Source organism: Rhipicephalus microplus, chromosome X, assembly GCF_043290135.1.
Source record: "Rhipicephalus microplus isolate Deutch F79 chromosome X, USDA_Rmic, whole genome shotgun sequence".
NCBI classification, from domain to species: domain Eukaryota; kingdom Metazoa; phylum Arthropoda; class Arachnida; order Ixodida; family Ixodidae; genus Rhipicephalus; species Rhipicephalus microplus.
Window position 1 is genome coordinate 481,195,453 of NC_134710.1, and position 23,966 is coordinate 481,219,418.

At 46.4% G+C, this 23,966-nt stretch overlaps 1 protein-coding gene across 2 annotated transcripts in view; it reads right to left on the reverse strand.

Annotated features, from left to right (window-relative positions):
* Positions 1 to 23,966, reverse strand: part of LOC119160793 (receptor-type tyrosine-protein phosphatase F) — a 223,567-nt gene that overhangs the window by 16,338 nt on the left and 183,263 nt on the right. For both annotated transcript variants that reach the window (XM_075880872.1, XM_075880871.1), the window contains one exon: positions 5,735 to 5,948. In XM_075880872.1, the coding sequence (XP_075736987.1) occupies positions 5,735 to 5,948 (214 nt within the window). The remainder of the gene's footprint in view (positions 1 to 5,734; positions 5,949 to 23,966) is intronic.

Below are 23,966 nucleotides of genomic sequence, written 5' to 3' on the forward strand. Positions count from 1 at the left end.
GCAAGTATTCACGTGGGGGGGGGGCATTGAATTGCCAATAGAGGTAGACACTGAGTCACCGATTTGCGTCATTTCTTGCGAAATTTATGAGAAGCACTGCAGGCAGAGGCCTAGTCTGAGAGCCTCCAGTATGAATCTTTTCTGCTACGTAGGCTGCCTACCTTTCCTCGGAGAACTTCAGTTACGCGTCTGCTACGGTGGGGTGTCCGTGGACTGTTTGCTGACTGTGTTGTACTGTGCGGGGCCAAGCCTGTGCGGCCTTGATTTTCTTCGTTTACTCGACAATGCAGGAGCTTCAATAATGGAGGTAGCAGCACGGGACGTCCCTACCGAAGATGAAGACAGCAGCTACCACATCAACAGTATCTTCGAGAACTACCAGGATGTCTTTTTCTGCTGACCTGGGCCTGATCGAGAAAACCCCCGCCAGTCTGAACCTAAATGAAGGCGCCAATCCAAAGTTTTGTAAGGCACGGCTCTATCCCTATGCTTTGCGCGATAAAGTAACGCAAAAGCTGGACCGGCTGGTTTTAATGGGAGTGTTGTCGCCAGTGAAGCATGCCGATTGGGCAACGCCAATTGTGGTGGTCTTAAAGAAAGACGGCACTGTCAGGATTTGCGGGGATTTTAGAGCCACCCTCAACCCAGCTTGTGCCACCGAGCAATACCCGTTGCGCGTTATTGAGGGCAAGTTTGCTCGTTTAAGCGATGGTGAATGCTTTAGCACTATTGACCTGTGCGATGCGTACAACCAAGTACCACTCGACGAAGCTGCAAGAAAAGTCTTCGTCATTGACACGCTCAGAGGCCTGTTTTGCTTTAATAGGCTGCCGTTCGAAATAGCATTCGCAACAGCAATCTTTCAAAGAAAGAGGATGAGAGATTGGCAGGTCTGCTGGGCGTGCAAGCTTATCTAGACGACGTACTTGTGTCGGAGAGAAAGAATGATAATGGTGAGCGACTAAGTCACATTCCGCAGCGCTTCTGCGAATAGAGAATAAAGCTCAGATTCGATAAGTGCTAACTGCGCAGACCATCTGTGACGTATCTTGGGCAGCGAATTGAACGAGATGTTCTTCACCCGACAGAAAAGAACGTGGACGCAATTGTTGAGGCACCAATTCTTCGCAAAGTTACCGAGCTGCGCTCGTTTCTTGGAATGCTGACGTTTTACGCGACGTTTACGCGTTTTACGCGCCTTGCATGTCAACTACGCTTTTCCCTTCATATCAGCTGGTAGAAAAAAATGCGTGCTGGAACTGGAAGGAACCACACGAAGCTGTTTTTACAGCTGCGAAGCGAAGACTCAAAGATGCACAAGTGCTAGTGCCTTTCGATCCAAACAAAGAGTTGAAGTTCGAATGTGACGCATCCCCCCATGGTGTCGGAGCAGCTCTGTTTCACACAGTAGGTAATGTATAAAAACCCAATGGGTATCATTCCAGGACATTGACACAAGCAGAGCTGAACTATTCTCAACTAGAAGGAGAGGCGCTGACACTCATTTTTGGAGTAACAAAATTTCATGACTATCTTCTGGAACGAGACTTCACGCTGGTGACCAACTACCAACCACTTCTGGGCCTGCTGAGACCGGACCGCCAGACACCAGCGATGGCTGCCGCCCGTATCCAACGGTGGGCGCTTTGCCTCAGGGCTTACCAATGTAAGCTTCAATACACTCCAGGGAGGCAGATGTTAAACTCCAACGCCCTGAACCGTCTACCCCGGCGAGCTGTAAAACATATCCCGGATGATGAACCAGCTGAATACGTTCTGTCCCTAGAAACACTCGAAGATGGGGGAGTAACCACATGTGAGCTGAAGGTTTCGACTTCCACTGACCCTGTCCGAGGCTAAACATTATACACTGAACGGGTGGCCTAAAACAAAAAGACTCCTTACACCATTTCGTCCTGCCATACTTCGACCGGAAGTTGGAGTTGTCAATGGCTCATGAGCAACTCTACTGGGCAAACCATGTCGTGGTATCGGAAGAGGTTCTTACCCGATTGTTGCGTCTACTGCATGACGCGCACCAAGGATCATCGGCTATGAAAGCTGTTGCACGTTTGCTGTTTTGGTGGCCAGGACTGGATAGTGATGTCGAGCAAATATAGGATTCGTGTCAAAGCTGCATCCAGAACCTACCGATGCTTACAGCAGCCCCACCAGTCAGCTGGCCAGTGACGAATGAGAAGTGGTCTCGTGTTCACGTAGATTTTGCGGGTCCGATCGCAGGAAAAATGATTCTGGTGGTAGTCCACACGCACAAAAAATGAGTCGAAGCAATACCGCTGGTGCGCACAACCAGTGAAACCACGGTAAACTGCCTGCGTGCTATTTTTTGAGCAGGTTTGGTGTCCTACGAGCCTGAGTTTCTGATAATGGTCCGCAATTTACCACCCAGGAATTCGAGACATTTGTAAAAAACAACAACATAGTACATCAAAGGTGCGCCCCCTACCACCCCCAGCCAAATGGGGTGGCCGAAAGAGTTGAGCGAACCACAAAGGAGGGACTTCGAAAAATGAAAGAAGGAAAGATGGAGGACAATTTAGTGCGACCCTTGTGCAACTACTGTAGAACTCCACAGAAAAATGGGAAGTCACCCGCAGAGATGCTTCCCAGTTACCAAATCTGGTCCCGGCTGGACTCGGGTTCTCCTTCTACGCTTGCAGAGCCGTCGCAGGGTCAAGACGACTGGGCCTTACTACCCGAGACCAGTGTCTACGTGCGGAACTGTGGTAGCGCTGACAAGTAGATACCGGGACGGGTCAAGACTACTTCCGAATCAAGGATGGCTACCGTGGAAACTTCGGGAGGGCTGGCCCAGCGACACGCCGATCAAGTGTGCTTGCAACGCAACAGCTCAGTGGAGCACCAGCAGCAGCCTGACGGTGTGATCGAGCAACGCCTGGCATCCAGCCCGCCTACGACAGCAAGGGAAGGTGATGCGGCGACCAACACGCCTCGGTGCGCAAACTCCGGTACGAGTCCTCGGCGTCGCCTCCCCACCTCAACCTACGACCAGATCAGCCCCATGGATAACACTGCAAGAAGCCCCCAACAAATCCCGAGGCATTCCACGAGAACACGCCGACCGGTGGAGTGGTTCCACTGTTAAGGAGAAAGAAGTGCTACATATTCTGCGCCGACGTCACCATTGCGTGGCACGCACGATTACGTGCGCATCTTTCGTTCTGTCATGGCCGCAGCTATCGCCGCTCCTCTCCCTTGTTTCCCTTCCTCTCTTACGTTCATACAAAATATAAGCGAGCCTTGCTTTACAATAAAGGGACGTTCTGCTCTCTTGCTGACCGGCGTAAGCTCTGTTCTTCGGCACGCCTTTGCGCGGCCCGCGGGATGCAACACACACAAACACACACACACACACACACACATATATATATATATATATATATAATGGAAAGAGGTGTATACCTAAGGGCTCGTTTTTTCGTGTTTTGACACAATATTAATGAGATCTAACACAGTAATGCCAAGGAATGTATAGGGGACGTTAATAGAACAAATGGAATGCCATTAAGAAGAAAGAAATAAATCTGGGTGAAATAATAACCAGCCGTGAGCAGGATATATATATATATATATATATATATATTGCTAATAAAACATTCTGATACTAAACATGCCGATGTAACGTCTGTTATTCTGTAATGGTAACTCATCCACTTTTTTATAGGCTTAAAGAATGGTAACAAGAAGCATCAATATTCGCGAGTGAGATTGCATTATGAGCAGCAACCGTGATGTGTACTGAGTACGCACCACGGCGACACCTGGAGATCGCGCGTTATTCGGCCACCTCCATCTTTCAGCGTCCTTTACAACTGGATTATGAGCTCGATACACATAATCAGCCAATTTTCAAATACTGTTTACCAATAGAAGATAGATATTTTAATGTGAGCTAGGACATTTCAAAGTCCACAAAAATGAGAAGCCGCATCGGTTGCGCATAAATTGTCTGCAAGGATTCGCCATAAAAGGTGACAGAATTTCTATAGCCCGGCGTGGATGCCACGCCCGATATTGTCAAGCCATTTAGCTTGCATTCGGCGAGAATACGTGGCAGGGTGACCGAAATGCCGAACTGAACGCGTGGCTGGCAGAGTCGTCAGAGGCGAGCGAAGACGAGCTGAACTCTCAGAAATATGGAAGCACCCTTTTGAGCACTTTGCCATCGTTCTTATTTCTAGGCATCATCACGCGCCGCAATGCAAACGCGTGATATCACGAGAGATATTTGCAGTTGTTAAATATCTTATATTCACCTGTGACACTTAAACATGATAGTCGACCAAACTAAAATAAATGCACTTAGCAGTAACAGATATCATAGGCTTTCTCGATTCTAACCACTTTTTTCATCCATCACAGCCTGGCTTCAGGAAAAAATTTTCGATTTTTGTGCGATACGTACCTAGCCATGTTTGTTCACGACAAGCATGTAAATCTCGATTCTAACTTACAGACTGACGTCATAGTTTTTGATTATTCAAAATCAATTCGACAAAGTTTCTCATGATTGTTGACTACTTAAACTTGATGCGTTAAATCTAAATCTTAATATTTTAGCATGAAATAAGGAATTCTTAAGTAATCGCTTACTATTCGTCTTTGTTAATAACCGTATATCTAGTGCTACCCCCGTAACTTCAGGTCTTCCTCAAGGCTCCGTACATGGTGCACTGTTGTTCCTAATTTACAATAGTGATCTATCATTTCATGTCTCATCTAATTTCCGTATGTTTGCAGGCGATTGCGCAATTTATCGTACTAATACTAATGTTTTTGATAACGCATCTCTCAAAAATGACTTGTGAAATGGGAAAGAATGGTGTAACCTATGGCTATGGGCCTAAATCCTAATGAATGCAAGACTGTCTCTTTCCATCGCCGTAAAAATCCACTTATTTTTTCTTACCGAATTGCTTGCGCTATCCTTGAATGAGTTCTTTCCTACAAATATCTTGAAATAACACTTTGCAGTGATATAGCCTGGACGACTCACATTACGAACATCATTTCATCTGCCAATAAAACACTCGGGTTTTTAAAGCTACATCTGCACCATGCCTCCCAAAATGTAAAACTACTCGCTATCAGTCTCTCATGAGGTTGAAATTGAAATATTCATCCCCCATTTGGAACCTTCATTAACAACATGTCATCAATCAACTCAAGTCACTTCAAAATCAAGCTACAAGGTTTATGTCCTCTAAGTACTCGTATGATGTCAGCAAATCAGCACTGAAATCAGAATCCAGTTTATCATCACTCACATCTTGTTGCTGAACTGCTAGCATTTGTCTTTTTCACAAGATTTTTTTACAGCTCCCTCGGTAAGTCACTGTACATTCTCCCCCCGACACGCATTTCTATTGCACCGGTCACTCACAACAAGTTGCTCGGCCAGGTGCCCGCAGCGTCTCTTTTTCGTCTTGATTTTTTTTCCGTGCAGGAACAGACTGAAACGGCCTTTCCAATGACATAAAAGCTATTACATGTCTTTTCACATTTTTGACCACTCTAACAGATCACTTTACGATGTATTGAAACGTGGCTTTTGTTTTTCATGTATGTACCCACCCCCTATGTAATACCCCTTCAATGGCGTCTCTGAGAAATAAAAAAATGAAATGAAATACTTCCGGAGCCAAGGAGCCAGGTAGTGCGCACTAAACACCACCAAACCACTGAGCTTTACCTGTGACGACCGCTGGCACATAAGTGGAAGATTCCGGTCCACAGCCGTTACCATTACAGCCTCGAACGAAAACCTCCCCGTAGCCGTATTGTGCTTCGTGACCGAACCGGATGTATCCACTCGTGGAAGTCACCCTCCGTTCATGGAAAAATGTAACATCGCAGTCTGCCGTGTTCTTGCAGGTGGTCCAGGAGTCATCGGTCCTTGTCTTGTACTGCGCACGAGGAGAACAACACATGGCTGAGAGTTGGTACCTATACTTGGTAGTTTTCCTAAAGTGAGCCGAGAGTCAGATCCCCCACTAACCATTGTTGATTGATTGATTGATTGATATGTGGGGTTTGACGTCACAAAACCACTATATGATTACGAGAGACGCCGTAGTGGAGGGCTCCGGAAAGTTATACCACCTGGGCTTCTTTAACGTGCACCCAAATCTGAGCACACGGGCCTACAACAATTCCGCCTCCATCGGAAATGCAGCCGCCACAGCCGGGATTCGAACCCGTGCCCTGCGGGTCAGCAGCCGAGTACCTTAGCCTCTAGACCATCGCGGCGGGGCCACTAACCAGCGTTATGTAATTCATGTGCTGTACTGAAAGAAACTAGAATAGACAAGGAAAAATATACAAAAAACAGGTGAATGATACAGCCATATGCCACAGCATGGTACTTGCAAAAAAGTATCACATAAACTGCTGTTTTCTAAGGATACACTTCTGCCACAACAAACAAAATTTGCAAATGGCCTCAACTTTCGGCATTATATTTGTGCACTGTCCGCATACTTTTCTATATTGAACATCTTCCTCGTTATGTGATATGCTGCATTGTGCTCTGTCAACGCAACCACCTCAGCCCTGGGCACCAAGCGTCGGCGATGGCATCGCGCACCTATTCCTTCGGTGTGGCCCTGCAGGTAGTACTCGATGAAATCGGGAATTTGTTGATTTGCTGGGTGGAGTGCGCAGCTACTTTGCGCTTGCCTTTTTACCGTCCTATTAATTTTTTCCGTTGTTGCGGGTTGGTGGTTAACTTTTAATTCCTCTGTATTTACTTGGTCGAGTTCCTCCCGGAAGGGGATGTTGCTCCTCACATCTAAAAAGTAAATAGATGTGCTCGTCACATCTATTTACTTGCTTTATTTAGTTATACCAATACGTCATGGGCTCCAATATCTGGAACCTTGTGTGAGAGGGGCGTGTGGCGTAATAAATAACCACTATAAAATGGTTCAAAACATTGTGAATTCAACATTACAACAAAAATGGATTATATCAAAAGACATGGAGAGAAACTCAGCAAAACATGTCAAAGCAATAACTATATATATATATATATATATATATATATATATATATATTGTGAGCGCGGACTATATACTTCATCTTCATCTGTATTACAAAAGCATTGTAGTGATCATCATCGTATGTCACGCGGGCTGGGCCTCTTTGGTTCGTGCATCTGGATTGAAAATATAACGTGGTTACTGCCGTACCGGACATGGTCTCATAAGTGGTGGAGCATGCTTTGGTTCCCACGTCCTCCTGCTCTACCTGTTGCCCCTGGAGCTCCGGTCTGGTCGATGGTTGTGCCCTCAAGCAACAGCGATGGTAGAACCCAACGCATCCGCTGCTGCAACCGCTCCTTCCCAGCCACTTAGGCCACACCGTGAGTACCTCTAACCGAGACCCTCCGGTATTATCTGGCCTTCACTGCGAAGACGTCGAACAATGGCTGGACAGTTATGAGCGAACCAGCGTTTGTAATTATTGGGACGAGGCGCACAAACTACGCTACGTTCCTTTTTAACTCAATGGCGTCGCTAAAACCTGGTATTGCAACCACGAGAGCGACTGCTCAAATTGGTCGGCCTTCACGGGGCATCTCCGTCAGATATTTGGAACGCCTGTAGGATGCTCTGCGGTATGGCGAAACAAAAGCTCGCAACCCGCATCCAGGTGGACGACGAATCATATACGTCCTACATTGAAGATGTTCTGGCTCTCTGTCGCCGAGCACAAAATGACATGACAGATGCCGATCGCATCCGACCTCTACTGAAAGGTATCAATTCTGTGGCCTTCAATGCTCTCGTTATCCAGAATCCAACAATCGTCCGGGACGTCATCACCACATGCCAACGCCTGAACGCGCTTCATTCCATGCGCCTTCCACACGCCTCCTGCGACGTTTACTTTACAAGTGAGCATGCATTGCGAGCCCTTATCCGCACAACTGTCAAAGAGAAACTCCACGGCCTTATTCCAAGTAACCCAACCATTGCGCCTGTCCGCACACCTCCACCCAACCTGCCTGAGATAATCAAGGACGAACTGGCATCAATGACAAGCGCTGGACATGCCACGTCTCCTGTGCGCTTTCCGGCGCTTTCGTACGCAGAAGTTGCATCACGAGCCCCTGCACCAGTTCCAACTGTGCCTGCGGACGTCGGATGCGAACATTTGGCTGGGATGGCAACACAAGTGCCAAGGCCAGCCCACTATTCTATATGGCGTCCCCCGCGCGCCATCTGCTTCTACTGTGGCATAAGGGGTCATATATCCCGTTTCTGCCGCCGCCGTCAGCACGATGAACGACGTCGTTATCCAGTTTACGAAAGAGACTTTGCCCCGAGACCCGATGAATACAATCCCGCACCGTGTCCATCCAACCTCCGTCGATCGCCCTCCCCTCCACGGTCTCAAGCTGGACCTCATCCTTCTCGTTCAACTCGCCGCCGTTCCCCATCACCGTTTCAACGTACGTCATCACCCCTGCGTCCCGCGTCGATCTGTCTGGACTCGAAAAACTAGAAGGTGCAGTTTTTGGAGGGGAAACTACTTGTTGTCGAAACGTTACAACTCCTCCGTCTCATCCAGCTAATTTACTGCCTGTTTGTGTGGAAGGTGTTTTTGTTGACACATTTATAGACACTGAAGGCGCCATTTTGGTAATTGATCGTGAATTGTGTTTGCGCCTGCGTAAAGTGCAAACTCTTTATGGCAGTCCCATGTTATGCGACGCTAATGTCAGTCCGATTTGACCAAGCGGATTGTGTTCTGCTCGTGTTCTCATCGATGGAATCCGTCATGACATACAATTGGCTGCGCTGTCTTTTTGCGCTCATCGGATAATCTTAGGCTGGGAATTCTCGTCAGCTACGTCTGCTGTAATTTAGTGTGGTCGGCCCCTCGATTGTATTACGGACACTGAGCTTTCTTCTGCTGCCGACCTTTCGTCACCCAACGTTGTTACAGCTGTGGATTTCCTCCTGCCTCCCGGACAAGAATGTGTCCTTACGATCAAGTCGCGAGACATTCCAGATGGTGACGATGCGGTTGTTCCTTGCAAGGGTTGCACTTTTCGAAGAATCACCATCGCATCTTGTTTAGGGCGGTTCTCATGTGGCGTTTCAAGCATCACCGCCTGCAAAACGACGCCAGAACCACTACTTCTGCCAAAGGGGACCACTGTTGCCAGCATTACAGAGAAGCACTGGTTTGTGTCGTCGCTGGTTCATCTACTTCGTCATTCTCAAAGTGTATGCCAGCGTAAGATTCATCTCCTGCTCTCAAGGCCACTTTGTGTACACATCTCTACCCAACGCAAACTGATGCCTTGCTAGCATTATTAAAAAAGCAAAAAACTTGCTTCGAGGTTTGTTCCGAACGTCTTTGTCAAGCAACAGTGGCCGCTCATTGTATCGAGACCGACGGATCCCGTGTCATTCGCCGCCGCCCTTGCCGTCTTTCGGCTTCTGAACGCAAGCTTACAGAACAACAAGTCAACGACATGCTCTCACGCAACGTCATCAGGCCTTCGACAAGCGCATGATCTTCTCCTGTCGTACTATTGAACAAAGGATTCTTAGTACGCTTTTGCATTGGTTACAGTTCACTCAACGAAATTATTCGCAAGCACGTCTACCCAATGCCTCACATTGACGACGCTCTTGATACTTTACAAGGTGCCGAGTACTTTTCAAGTCTCGACTTGCCCTCTGGTTATTGGCAGATTTTGATGCACGAGTATGATAAAGAGAAGACTGCATTTGCTACGCCAGATGGGCTCTTTATATTATAACGTGATGCATTTTGGTCTATGCAACGCCCCAGCCAGAATCGAACGAATGATAGACATGGTACTGCGGGGATTAAAATGAAAGATCTGCCTTTGCTACCTGGACGACATTGTCATCTTTTTGTCCAGCTTCTCGCAGCACCTGGAACGGCTAGACGAAGTCCTCACGTATTTAGCTAAGACTGGTCTCCAGCTCAACACTAAGACTTGTCGGTTCGCCAGTCACAGCATCATGGTATTAGGTCATGTCGTCAGCAAACATGGCGCTGAGCTCGATCCCGACAAGGTTGCCGCGGTACTGCTCTTTCCTACACCACCCACACCCAAAGGCCTCCGCAGCTTCCTTGGCTTGGCTTCGTATTTCTGCGACTTTGTACGTGATTTTGCTATTATTGCGGCTCCTCTGCACAAACGTCTGACCACGAGCACACCCTTTGTCTGCTCGGATTACTGCGAAGCTGCTTTTCACACCCTCACGTGAAACCTCACCTCACGGCCAGTGCTTCGCCAGTTCGACCCTGCAGCACCTACTGTGCTACACATTGATACATGTGAACTTGGCACCAGTGCTGTCCTTCTTCAGCGGAAGTACGCTTTCGAATAAGTCGTGGCCTACGTGAGCCGTACTCTTTCACCTGCTGAGCGAAATTACAGCATCACTGAGCAAGAATGTTTCGCCATCGTGTGGTCCAGACAAATGTTTCGCCCTTATTTATACGGCCGCCATTTCACAATAGTGACTGACCATCATGCTTTGAGTTGGTTATCGTCTCTCAATTTGTCAGGACGCTTAGGCCGTTGGGTACAACGATTGCAAGAGTATGACTACAGCATCACATATAGGTCGGGTTGACAGCACCAAGATGCCAACGCTTTGTCACGTTGCCCACTCTAGCAAAGCGCCGAAGTGTCACCTTCCATGGGTTCGTCACCACCCAGCAAAGTGACCAAGAAGACAGCTGCTGGTTCGAAAGAGTTAGTTGCCTCGGCGGACCTTCTTTTTTTCACAGATCTCGCCTCACTCCAACATGCCGATACCTACTGCCGCACAATCATCACTCGGCTCACTGGCTTATCACGTGCTCCAAACAGCCGCCTAAGACGACAATTTGCCCGTTTCAAGCTTCAAGATGGAACACTATGTCGGCAAATTGACCACTTTCTCGGTAACCAATGGGTTCCCGTCATTCCTCGCTCACTTCGAACTTTTACAAGCAATTCGCGACGATGCGACAGCTGGCTCTTAGGGTTCTACAAGGCTTACGACCACCTCAAGACTCGCTGCTTTTGGCCTGGCATCTCCACTTCTGTCGCCAAGTACGTCGCTTCCGGCGTGTCATGCCAGCACCGAAAACGTACCATGCCTCTCCCCGCGGGACCATTGCAACCAGTGCCATGCCCGTCCATTCCCTTTGAATTTGTGGGCATAGCCTTATAGGGACCTTTTCCGCTTACGTCAGCCGGTCACCATTGGATTGTTACGTCCGTGGACCACCTTACTCGCTACGCGGAGATGGCAGCTCTTCCGTCTGGTGCTACCTCTGAAGTTGCCAATTTTTTTCCTTCGCGCCGTTATTTTACGACATGGTGCAACGCGTGTGCTTCTTAGTGACTGTGGCAAGACATTTCTTTCACATATCCCTGCTGAAGTCCTCCAGGCCCTAACACCATCCACAATACCACATCAGAGTGTCACCCAGAAACTAAAGGTCTGACTGAGCGTTTTGACAGAACTTTGTCCGACATGATCTCTAAGTACCTTTGACCGGATCTCAAAAACGGGGACACTATACTTTCTTTCAACACGTTCACATATAACACTGCCATACAGCGTACGACAAATTAGAGTCCCTTGTTTCTCGTGTATGGCCGTGTACCAACTTTTCTCGGGACACCACTGTTTTCCACATCTTCTGTTCCATCTTCATCTCCCCCGGAAGAGTTCGCCGCTCGCGTCACCCGCTGCCGTGAAATCGCCCACGCCAACACTGCTACCATTCAGGACAAGAGAAAAATCAACATTGATGCAAAGCGTCGAGTTGTTCTGTTCCGCCCAGGCGACGAAGTCCTTTTGTGGACACCTGTTCGTGCACCTGGGCTCTGCGAAAAATTTCTTCAGCAATATCTCGGTCCATACACCGTCCTGGAACGAACATCCAAAGTCAACTATCGCATTGCTTCTGTCAACGCAGCTCCTGACCATCTTCACCGCCGGGCTGAGATCGCCCACGTCTCTCGACCAAAACCATATATTTAGTAGCGTCCCAACCATTTCTAACTTGCTACCCTCTTTCGAGAAGAGGGAAAATAGTGTGAGCGCTCACTATGTACTTCATCTTCATCTGTATGACAAAACCATTGTAGTTATCATCATCGTATGTCACTTGGGCTGGGCGTCTCTGACTCGCAAATCTATATTAGAAATATAACCTGGTTACTGCCGTACTGAACGTGGTCTCATAATTTCTCTCTCTCTCTCTCTCTCTATATATATATATATAGAGAGAGAAAGAAGTGCATTTCTAAGGGCTCGTTTTTTTCGTGTTTTTACACAATAATAATGAGATGTAACAGACAATGTTGCAAAGGAAAGTATAGGGGAGGGGAAGATATTAGACCAAATTGTAATGTAAATATGAAGAAAAGTTGGTGAAAAGATAACTTGCCGTAGGCAGGAACTGAACCTGCGACCTTCGAATGACGCGTTCGATGCTCTACCACTGAGCTACCACGACAGTTATCCCCCAGCCACTTTATAGGGTTTATAAGTGAATTGAACGTGGGAGTGTCAGTCAGCGCCACCAGTAGCCATGGCGGCGAGTGTGGCACACTCTTTTGAGCCTGTTTGGCATCACGTAGCACGTGAACTTGTTACGAGTGGGCAGCTCACCAATAGGCAGGTAAACAGCTGCCAAGGAGGCCTTGACGCCATCCTCAAGCTGCGATTATCGCAGCTGTCCTCGATGACGAAGCTGGAACGCAAGCCTTCTTCTTTGTAGGCTGCGTCATTGTAACGTTGAGAAAAGAGACAACACCCGATTCTGGGCCAGCTGTTCTTATACTGTACTTCGTCGTGTATTATATATATATATATATATATATATATATATATATATATATATATATATATATATATATATATATTTATATTGATATTGTCATGCATATCGTCCGCACCTCCACCAGATGTCACGCAGTTTATTCACGTACAGACCTACTGGAAGGCCGAGGAACGCCAGAGGAGCGAGGAACGCCAACAGGCCAAAAATACAAAACAAACGCAAGGTCGGGTCGCGCGTGCACCAACGCTGTGGCTTGCCGTTTCATGCTGCTTCGTCGTCGTTCGCATAGTTCCCTACAATATATATATAAATATATATATATATATATATATATATATATATATATATATATACATAGGCAGGCGTGGTGGTTGAGTGGCCGTAGCGTTGCATATAGTCAAGTAGATCGTCCGTGAGCGGTCACAACGTGGTTTATTTCGACGTTTCGGCCTAGAGTCTGGCTTTATCAAGATTAAAGGTACAGTTTGTTGGTGCTCAGCTTTACACAATCTCAAAACAGAGGGAAAGGAAAAAGGATGAAGACAGAAAAAAGAAAAAAAAACAAAAAAGAACAAAAGAAAAAGAAGAGAAAAAGGAAAAACGATAAAGAGAAAAATAAAGTAAACTGGACTCCCCTCGGGCGCCCCCCTTCTACTCTTCCTTCGACTTCCCCCTTCATCTCTCTCCCCTTTCTCCCCTTCACCTTTCTGATGTCAGCGGTCTGTGTAGGCTTCCTTTCACTAACGCATTCTTCCCGAACAGACGGCGCCTCCGGGAACTGGCGGTTCGGTGTGGTGTTCGGTGTGGGGCTTTTTAGGAAGTCCTAAGCCTTTTACTTCTCGCAGCCCCGTCAATATTTCTTCTTAGAAAGAGGGGTGCTGCGTATTGCGGCAGAGGTTGGTAAGCAGGTGAAATGAGAATTCCTTACCCGCTTCTGGATTACGCCTGCAGTAGGGGCCTCCCGGCTGTGCACAGGGTTGCTGTTGGGCATGTCATGCATGGCACAATTGATTGGGTAGTAAAATGAAACAGAAAACAGAAGACAGCTGCACTTAGGAAGAGTAGTTACACTTGGAATTGTTTTGAGTTGTACAGTGCCCTTTGTAGATGCAGTGAAGTGAACTCAGTTACTATTTTCATCATTGCCGTTATTGTTTTCTACTGCTTCAACTGCTGCAAGTGTACCAGGGTTCTCATTTATTCCTCAATCGAGGATGTTAAATCGGTGGATAAGTTATGTCTCTCGTTGTTCACGTTGTCAATTTGATTTAAATCCCGTCTTTAAGAGCGTTACTGATAGTTTGTTGAATGCAGGGTCGGGAAGATTGAGATGTTTAGATAGAGGTAGACTTGGGTCAGAATTCCCATGGGCTCTGTGATGATTGAAGCGAATCCTAAATAGTGTTTCTGTTTGTCCGATGTACTGCATACCACACACGTTGCAATCGAGTAGGTATACCACATTAGAGGAATCGCATGTTAGGTTTTCTCGTATGTTAATCAAAAACTTGAATTGTGTGTTGGTTGCTTTGTGTGTTTCTCGCGTCACCTTACATACAAGACATCGTGGCTTTGAACAAGGTTGGCATGAATTATCGGGGGGTGATGTGTTAATTTTAGAGTGTACAAGTGTGTCTTTGAGGTTACGTGGTCTTCGGTAAATGACGCCTGGAGCGGATGGGAATGCGCGTTTCAGACGTTCACTTTGTTCCTGAAAGTTGTAAAGTCGTTTAAGAATTTTCTTCACATTGGGGAAGTTTGTGCTGTAAGTCAAGCAGAGGTTTGTTCGTTGTGGGTCTTCTTGCGGTGGTCGCTTCATTAGTAACTCTTCATGCTTTAGTTTTCTCGCTTTTTGAACAGCGTCATTAATTACATGGGAGGGGTATTTTTGTTTCTCGAGCATAAGTTTCAGCCTTAGTGAGCTCGTGTCAAAATCAACGTCTCTACAGCAGATTCGCTTACACCGGTGAGCCTGGCTGTATGGAATATTGCTTTTACAGTGACGTGGGTGATCGCTTTAGTAATGGAGGTATTGTAGTCGATCCGTTGGTTTGCGTTAGGGAGTTCTAGGGAGCTCCTCTTCTTTTATCGTAATGGTAACATCAAGAAAATTTACGGTTACTTGCGAGTATGTGTGTGGGAAATGTATGTTCGGATATACAGCATTGTAAGTGTCGATAAAGCTGAGAAGTTTGTCCTCGCTATGGCTTCAAATAAGATGTCGTCTATGTGTCTTCTGTATGACATTGGTTTCAAGGAACTTTGTGCAAAAAATTCCGATTCTAGCATTCCCATAAATATGTTGGCATAATTAGGTGCCATTTTTGTGCCCTTAGCTGTCCGGTTGGTTTGTCGAAAATACTATTAGTTAAACTCAAATGAAGTTATTTCGAGGACCATCCTCGTAAATTTCCGATGGCACAGAAATCTGGGGTGTTATATTTTTTATGGTTTGTTTACATGTTTTGTAATGCAGCTATGCCGTCATCGTGAGGAATATTTGTACACAATAAGAGACATCAAGAGTCACCAAGTATGAGTTTTTCGGAACACACAGACCTGCAATGTCTCGAAGAAAATGTGTGGTGTCTTTTATGTACAACGCGAGGGTGCATGGAGTGTGGCTTATTAGTTTCTCCACGTACACTGATAAGGTTTCAACTATTGTACCGATGCCTGATATGATTGGTCGACCAGGGTTACCGGGTTTATGAATTTTTAGGAGGATGTAGAAGCGACCTGGACGAGGGTATGCTGCTCGCATCAATTTGTGGTCAGTGTTGGTTATGTTTTCTGCATGGAACAGTTTCTTTATTTCTGTTGATACGATACGTTTGTATTCGTCTGTCGAATCACCTGGGAGGCGTTCGTAAAATCTTGAGTCGTCTAGTTGGCGGTCTGCTTCTTGTAAGTAGTTGGTTGTATTAAGGACTACAATTGCTCCTCCTTTGTCAGCGGGTTTTACTGTTATGTCTGTCCTAGATGCCAAACTTCTCATACTTATTTTTTAAGACTTTGTCAAGTTTTCTCGGTTTTCCTTCTGTCTGTGGTAATTGTGTGCTATATCTTTCTGTACTGCGGTGATATAAAGGTCCAAGCACTTGTCTCGATTACTAGTCGGTGTACAATCTTTTGATTTACGACGGTGAGTTCCGTGGTTAGAAGGCTTGTCCAAGAAATATTCGCGCAACATTAAACTTCGAGCGAAGTTGTCGAGGTCTCAGAGCAAGTGGAATTCATCGGAAAATTTTGTTGTCGGGCAGAAGCTTAGTCCCTTAGATAGCAGTTTTTTTTCGTCAGGTGACAAGCTCGTGTCCGATAGCTTTAAAACCACAGTGTCACAGGGTGTGCTCCTAGATGGGTGCTCGTTTGTACCATTAGTGGTTTCCTGGGTGGTGGTGTTGTAGTGATAAGGAACTCTATCAGGAAACGCGGGTTTGGGCACATGTTCTCTGTTAAGTTTCTGAAGTTTTGTGGTCAAGAATGCTTGGTATTTATTCTATTCGAATTCTGTTAATTGGGTGATTTGTTCGTTCGATAAAGTGTTGTGGCAGAGAATGGTGTTGGTCATAGCGACCAGTTTCTCTACCTGCTTATCACTATGATTAAGAGCGATTTCTGTTAATTTAGGAAGTGCCTGAAGGAGAACATTTTTCCATGTTATTTGGTCGTGTTCATCTAGATTTGTAGCGGTTGGTGTGAGGGAGAGTGTCATACCCTTGGGGGCTATTCTAGCACAAAGGTACACTTTCAATGTTGATTTATAGATTTCATGTCTAATTGGTTTGTCAGCAAGTTTTTGTACTTTAAGGAAAGTGGCACTGCAACTGGGAAGCGATGAGCTGGACTTACATTTGAGAAGTCAATCTTTTTTTTGGGTGAGGGGTAGGCACTGATGAGGTGTGCAGGTTGTAGTTATGTCTGGTAGGCCTTCGTCGTTGTAGAGAGGATTTCAGCGTTGGGCTCCCGGCGAACGTGTTCGTAGGCAGTTCCGGGGTCCGCAATAGGGGGAGGCGGTTTCATAGTTCGGCAGGCTTCCATTGAAGGAGTGGTGCAGTGGTGCTGTCGTGTAGTGCTTTTGGTCTCCACATCCGCAATGAAGGGACGCGTGTCGGCTGTTCAGCAGACTTCCCCCCTAGTAGTTGTGTGCTGTTGATGATGGTGAGCGGGTGCTTGTGGCTCGCGGGAGTCACAGTTTCGCCGATCGTCGGGAACTCGTCTTTGATTTTGGGTGGGTGTGGGGCTCCGGGTGCATGTTGATATGCAGAGTTCTTGTCGTGGGTGTCTTGTTGTGTTGAACGGATATTGACGGGAGCTGCTGGTTGAGACTACCACCCCGTGGTAGCTTCGAAGTCTCCGCCACCGAGTGCACTCTTGAGGGTTTCGGCAATCAAAGCGACACGCTTAAAACTCGAATCAAGCCCATCCGCAGCAAGAAAGCGTCTTGGTGGCAACTGCTCGAATTGGTAGTCAATGTATGACACATTGCTGAGTCTTCGGCAGTAGGCCTCGACAGTCTCGTTGAATTGACGAGCGTCCCGGTGGAAGCGGTGCACGAACTGTTCGTTCGATCGTTCCAGGTGTAGGTTGAGGTAACGGGGCAGCACGCATAAAACAACGAGCTTTTCGAGTTCATGGCATGTCCTAAGCGTGTTGTTTACTAGGCGGTGAAGACGGCGTAGTGATTCCTCTTGTCCGTACGACACCAGCTCGCTCGTACCGACGTGAAAAGCGAGCGTGGTCACAGATCGTGGTATACCGGCAAGCTCTTTCTCGATGTCGAAAGTGGAGGCTCCGAGGTTGGAAATGATCGCAGGTGTCGTCATCTGATGCAGGTTGAAATGCCGATACATATACCTTGTTTGCGAGTTTCCGATGATGGATGATGTTGGTGCAAGTTTAGGAAATTTTGTGAGATCTGCTCGACTGGAGGTGCGCCTGTGGCCGTTCTTGTGTAGGCAGGCATGGTGCTTGAGTGGCCGTAGCGTTGCATATAGTCCAGTAGATCCTCCATGAGTGATCACAACGTGGTTTATTTCGACGTTTCGGCCTAGAGTCTGGCCTTCATCAGGAAAAAAGGTACAGTTTGTTGGTGCTCAACTTTATACAATCTCAAATCAGACGAATAGGAAAGAGGAAAAAGGCGGAAAAAAGAAAAAAAAGATGAAAAGGAAAAGAAGAGAAAAAAGAAAAAAAAGATAAAGAAAATAAGGTGGACTCCCCTCGGGCACCCCCCATCCACCCTTCCTTCCACTTCTTCCTTCATCTCTCTCCCCTTTCTCCCCTTCACCTTTCTGATGTCAGCGGTCTGTGTATGGTTCCTTTCACTAACACATTCTTCCCGACCAGATGGCGCCTCCTGGCACTGGCGGTTCGGTGTGGGGCAAACAACAGCTTTTTTAGGAAGTTCTAAGCCTTTAACTCAGGAGACGAATTGCAACTCATAATTACAGAGTTAGAAAAGGAGAGCAAAAAGGTGGGTCTTAAAATTAATCTGCAGAAAATGAAAGTAATGTACAACAACCTTTGAAAGGAGCAGCGCTTCGAGATAGGTAATAGTGCACTTGAAGTTGTAAAAGAATATGTCTACTTAGGGCAGGTAATAACCGCAGAGCCTAAACACGAGATTGAAGTAACTAGAAGAATAGGAATGGGGTGGAACACATTCGGCAAGCACTCTCAAATTATGACAGGTAGATTGCCACTATCCCTCAACAGGAAGGTATATAACAGCTGTATCTTGCCAGTACTTAGCTACGGAGCAGAAACCTGGAGACTTACAAAGAGGGTTCAGCTTGAATTGAGGACGACGCAGCGAGCAATGGAAAGAAAAATGGTAGGTGTAACCTTAAGCGACAAGAAGAGAGCAGATAGGATTAGGGGACAAACTGGGGTTAAGAATATTATAGTTTAAATAAAGAAGAGGAATTGGACATAGGCCGGGCATGTAGCGCGTAGACAGGATAATCGCTGGTCATTAAGGGTAACTAACTGGATTCCGAGAGAAGAGAAGCGGGTTAGCGGGAGACAGAAGGTTAGGTGGGCAGATGAGACTAAGAAGTTTTCGGGTATAAATTGGCAGCAGCAAGCACAGGAACGGGTTAACTGGCGGAACATGGGAGAGGCCTTTGACCTGCAGTGGACGTAGTCAGGCTGATGATGATGATGATGATGATGATGATGATGATGATGAAGCCTTTAACTACTCGGAGCCCCGTCAACATTTCTTCGTAGAAAGAGGGGTGCCGCGTATTGCGGCACAGGATGGTAAGCTGGCTTTTTAGGAAGTTTTAAGCCTTTAACTACTTCGCGCCCCGTCAACATTTCGTTGTAGAAAGAGGGGTGCCGCGTATTGTGGCAGACTCCGACTTTGACACGAGCTCACAGGGGCTAAAACTTATGCTCGAGAAACGAAAACACCCCCTACAGGTAATTAATGACGCAGTTGAAATGCGAGAAAACTAAAGCGTGAAGACTTACTTATGAAGCGACCACCGCAAGAACACCCACAACGAACAATCCTCTACTTGACTTACAGCACAAACTTCCCCAATGTTAAAAAAATGCTTAAACGACATTACCACATTCTGGAACAAAAACTGAACGTCTGAAACGCGCATTCCCATCTGCTCCAGGCGTCGTTTGCCGACGACCACGTAACCTCGAAGACACACTTGACCACTCTCAAATTAACACATAACCCCTCAATAATTCATGACAACCTTGTTTAAAGCCACGATATCTTGTATGTAAGGCGATGCGAGAAACACAGAAAGCAACCAGCACACAATCCAAGTTTTCGATTAACATACGAGGAAACCTAACATGCGATTCCTCTAATGTGGTAAACCTACTTGAATTCAACGTGTGTGGTATGCCGTACGTCGGACAAACAGAAACACCTAGTAGGATTCGCGTCAGTAATCACAGAGCCCACGCAAAATCAGCCCCAAATCTACCTCTGACAAAACATCTCAATTTACCCGACCACGCATTCGACTAACTGTCAGTAACGCTCTTAGAGACGGGATTTAAATTAAATCAATCGACAACGTGAACCACGAGACTCATACATTATCCACCGATTTAACACACTCGATAGAGGAATAATTGAGAATCATGGTAGACCTGCAGCAATAAAGCATTAGAAAACAATGACGGCAATAATGAAAATAGTAACTGAGTTTACGGCACTGTAGCTGCGAAAGGCACTGGACAACTAAAAACAATTCCAAGTGTAACTACTCTCCTTAAGTGCAACTGTCGTCTGTTTTCTGTTTTATTTCACTACCCAATCAATTTCGCCATGCATGACATGCCCAACAGCAACCCTGTGCACATCCGGGAGGCCCTTATTGCACGCGTAATCGAGAAGCGGGCAAGGAATTCGCATTGCACTCTCTTGACAGCCTCTGCCGCAATACGCGGCACCCCTCTTTCTACGAAGAAATGTTGACGGGGCTCCGAGTAGTTAAAGGCTTAGAACTTCCTAAAAAAGCTTTTTTGTCCCACACAGCACCGCCAGTGCCAGGAAGCGCCGTCTGGTCGAGAAGAATGCGTTAGTGAAAGGAAGCATACACAGACCACAGGCATCAGAAAGGTGAAGCGGAGATAGGGGAGAGAGATGAAGGGGAAGTGGAAGGAAAAGTGGAAGAGGGGCGCCCGAGGGGGGTCCACTCTATTTTCTTTTTCTGTTTTTTTTTCTTTTTTCTTCTTTTCCTTTTTCTTTCTTTCTTTTTTCCTTTTTTTCTGTCATTTTCTCTTTCTTTTCCCTCAGATTTAAGATTTTATAAAGCTGAGCACCAATAAACTGTACCTTAAATCCTGATGAAGGCCAGACTCTAGGCCGAAACGTCGAAATAAACTCTGTTGTGACCGCTCACGGAGGATCTACTGTACTATATGCAACGCTACGGCCGCTCAACCACCATGCTTGCCTACACAAGACCATCCACAGGCGCACATCAGGTCGAGCATGACTCACGTAAGTTCCCTTGACATGCACCAACATCAGCCTTTATCGGAAACTCGCAAACAAGATATTTGCATCGGCATTTCAGCCCGCATGAGAAGACGACACCTTCGATCATTTCCATCCGCGGCGCCTCTACATTCGACCTCGAGAAAGAGCTTGCCGGCATACCACGGTCTGTGACCACGCTCGTTTTTCACGTCGGTACGAGCGAGCTGGCGTCGTACGGACTAGAGGAATCGCTACGCCGCCTTCGTCGCCTAGTGAACAACACGCTTCCGACACGCCCGGAACTCGAAAGGCTAGTTGTTTCATGCGTGCTGCCCCGTTACCTCAACCTACACCTTGAACGATCGAACGAATAATTCGTGCACCGCTTCAACCAGGAAGCTCGTCAATTCAACGAGACAGCCAAGGCCTACTGCCGAAGACCCAGCAAGGTGTCATACACCGACTACTAATTCGTGCAGTTGCCGCCAAGACGCTTTCTTGCTGCGGATGGGCTTCATCCAAGTTTTATGGGTGTCGCTTTGATTGCCGAAACGCTCAAGAGTGCACTCGGTGGCGGAGACTTGGAAGCTACCATGGGCTGGCGGACTCAACGAGCAGCTTCCGTCAATATCCGTTCAACACAACAAGACACCCACGACAAGAACTCTGCAACTCAACATACACGAAGAGCCCCACACCCACCCAACATCAAAGACGAGTTCCCGACGATCGGCGAAACTGTGACTCCCGCGAGCCACAAGCACCCCCTCAGTATCATCAACAGCGCACCACTACCTGGGGGGAAGTGTGCTAAACAGCCAACACGCGTCCCTCCATTATGGATGTCGAGACTAAAAGCACTACACGACAGCACCACTGCACCACTCCTTAAATGGAAGCCTGCCGAACTATGAAACCGCCTCCCCCTATTGCGGACCCCGGAACTGCCTACGAACACGTTCGCCGGGAGCCCAACGCCGAAATCCTCCCTACAACGACGAAGGTCTGCCGGACATAACTACAACCTGCGCACCTCCTCAGTGCCATCCCCGCACCCAAAAGAATATTGACTTCTGAAATGTAAGTCCAGCTCATCGCTTCCCAGTTGCAGTGCCACTTTCCCTAAAGTACAAAAACTTGCTTACAAACGAATTAGACATGAAATGCATAAATCAACATTGCAAGTGTACCTTCGTGCTAGAATAGCCCCCAAAGGTATGACACTTCCCCTCACACCAGCCGCTACAAATCCAGATGAACATGACCAAATAACATGGAAAAATGTCCTCCTTGAGGCATCTCCTAAATTAACAGAAATCGATCTTAATCACAGAGATGAGCAGGTAAAGAAACTGGTCGCTATGACCAACACCATTCTTTGCCACAACACTTTATCGAACAAAGAAAGCACCCGATTACCAGAGTTTGAACAGAATAAATACCAAGCAATCATGACCACAAAAATTTATAAACTCAAAAGAGATCATGTGCCCAAACCCGCGTTCCCCGATATAGTTCCTTATCACTACAATACCACCCCAAAGGAAACCACTAACTGTACAAACAAGCACCCATCTAGGAACACACCCTGTTACACTGTGGTTGTAAACCTATCGGACACGAGCTTGTCAACTGACGAAGAAAAACTGCTATTTGAGGGACTAAGCTTCCGTCCGACCACAAAATTTTTCGATGAATTCCACTTGCTCTGAGACTTCGACAACTTCGCTCGAAGCATAAGGTTGTGCAAATATTTCTTGGACAGGCCTTCTAACAACGAAGCTATTCACCGTCGTAAATCAAAAGATTGGACACCGAACAGTAATCGAGACAAGTGCTTGGACCTTTATATCACTACTGTACAGAAAGATATAGTACACGAATACCACAGACAGAAAGGAAAGCAAGAAAACTTGACAAAATCTGAAAAAAGTAAGTATGAGAAATTTGGCATGTAGGACAGACATAACAATAAAACCCGATGACAAAGGAGGGGCAAGTGTAGTCCCTAATACAACCAACTACTTACAAGAAGCAGTCCGCCAACTAGACGACTGAAGTTTTCTCGAAAGCCCCAGATGATCCGACAGACGAATGCAAACGTATCGTATCAACAGAGCTGAAGAAACTATTGGATGCAGAAAAGATAACCAACACTGATCACAAACTGATGCGACCAGCATACCCTCGTCCAAGTCGCTTCTACATCCTCCCAAAAATTAAAAAAACCTGGTAACCCAGGTCGACCAATCATATCAGGCATCGGTATAATAACTGAACCAATATCAGGTTACGTGGACAAACTAATAAGTCACACTTCTTGCACCCTCGCGTCGTACATAAAAGACACCACGCATTTTCTTCGAGACATTGCAGGTTTATGTGTGCCGAAAAACTTGTACTTGGTGACTCTTCATGTCTCTTCATTGTATACAAATATTTCTCATCATGACGGCATAGCTGCATTACAAAACATGTACACAAACCATAGACAATCTAACACCCTAGATTTCTCTGCCATCGCAACTTTGACGAGGATTGTCCTCGAATTAAATTCATTCGAGTTTAGCCAAGAGTATTTTCGAGAAATCAGCGAGACCGCTATGGGCACAAAAATGGCACATAATTATGCCAACATATTAATGGGAAAGCTAAAATTGGAATTTCTCGCACAAAGTTCCTTGAAACCAATGTTATACAGAAGATACATAGACGACATCTTTTTTATTTGGACCCACAGCGAGGACGAACTTCTCAGCCTCATCGACACTTACAATGATGTACATCCAAACATACACTTCGCACACACATACTCGCAAGTAACCGTAAAATTTCTTGATGTTACCATAACGATAGAAGAAGACAAGCTCTCTACAACCCTATATCGCAAACCAGCGGATTGACAACAATACCTCCATTACCAAAGCGATCACCCATGCCACTGTAAAAACAGTATTCCATACAGCCAGGCTCACCGGTTTAAGCGAATCTGCTCTAGAGACACTGACTTTAACACGAGCTCACAGAGGCTAAAACTTATGTTCGAGAAACAAAAATACCCCCTACATGTAATTAATGACGGTGTTCAAAAAGCGAGAAAACTAAAACGTGAAGACTTACTTAT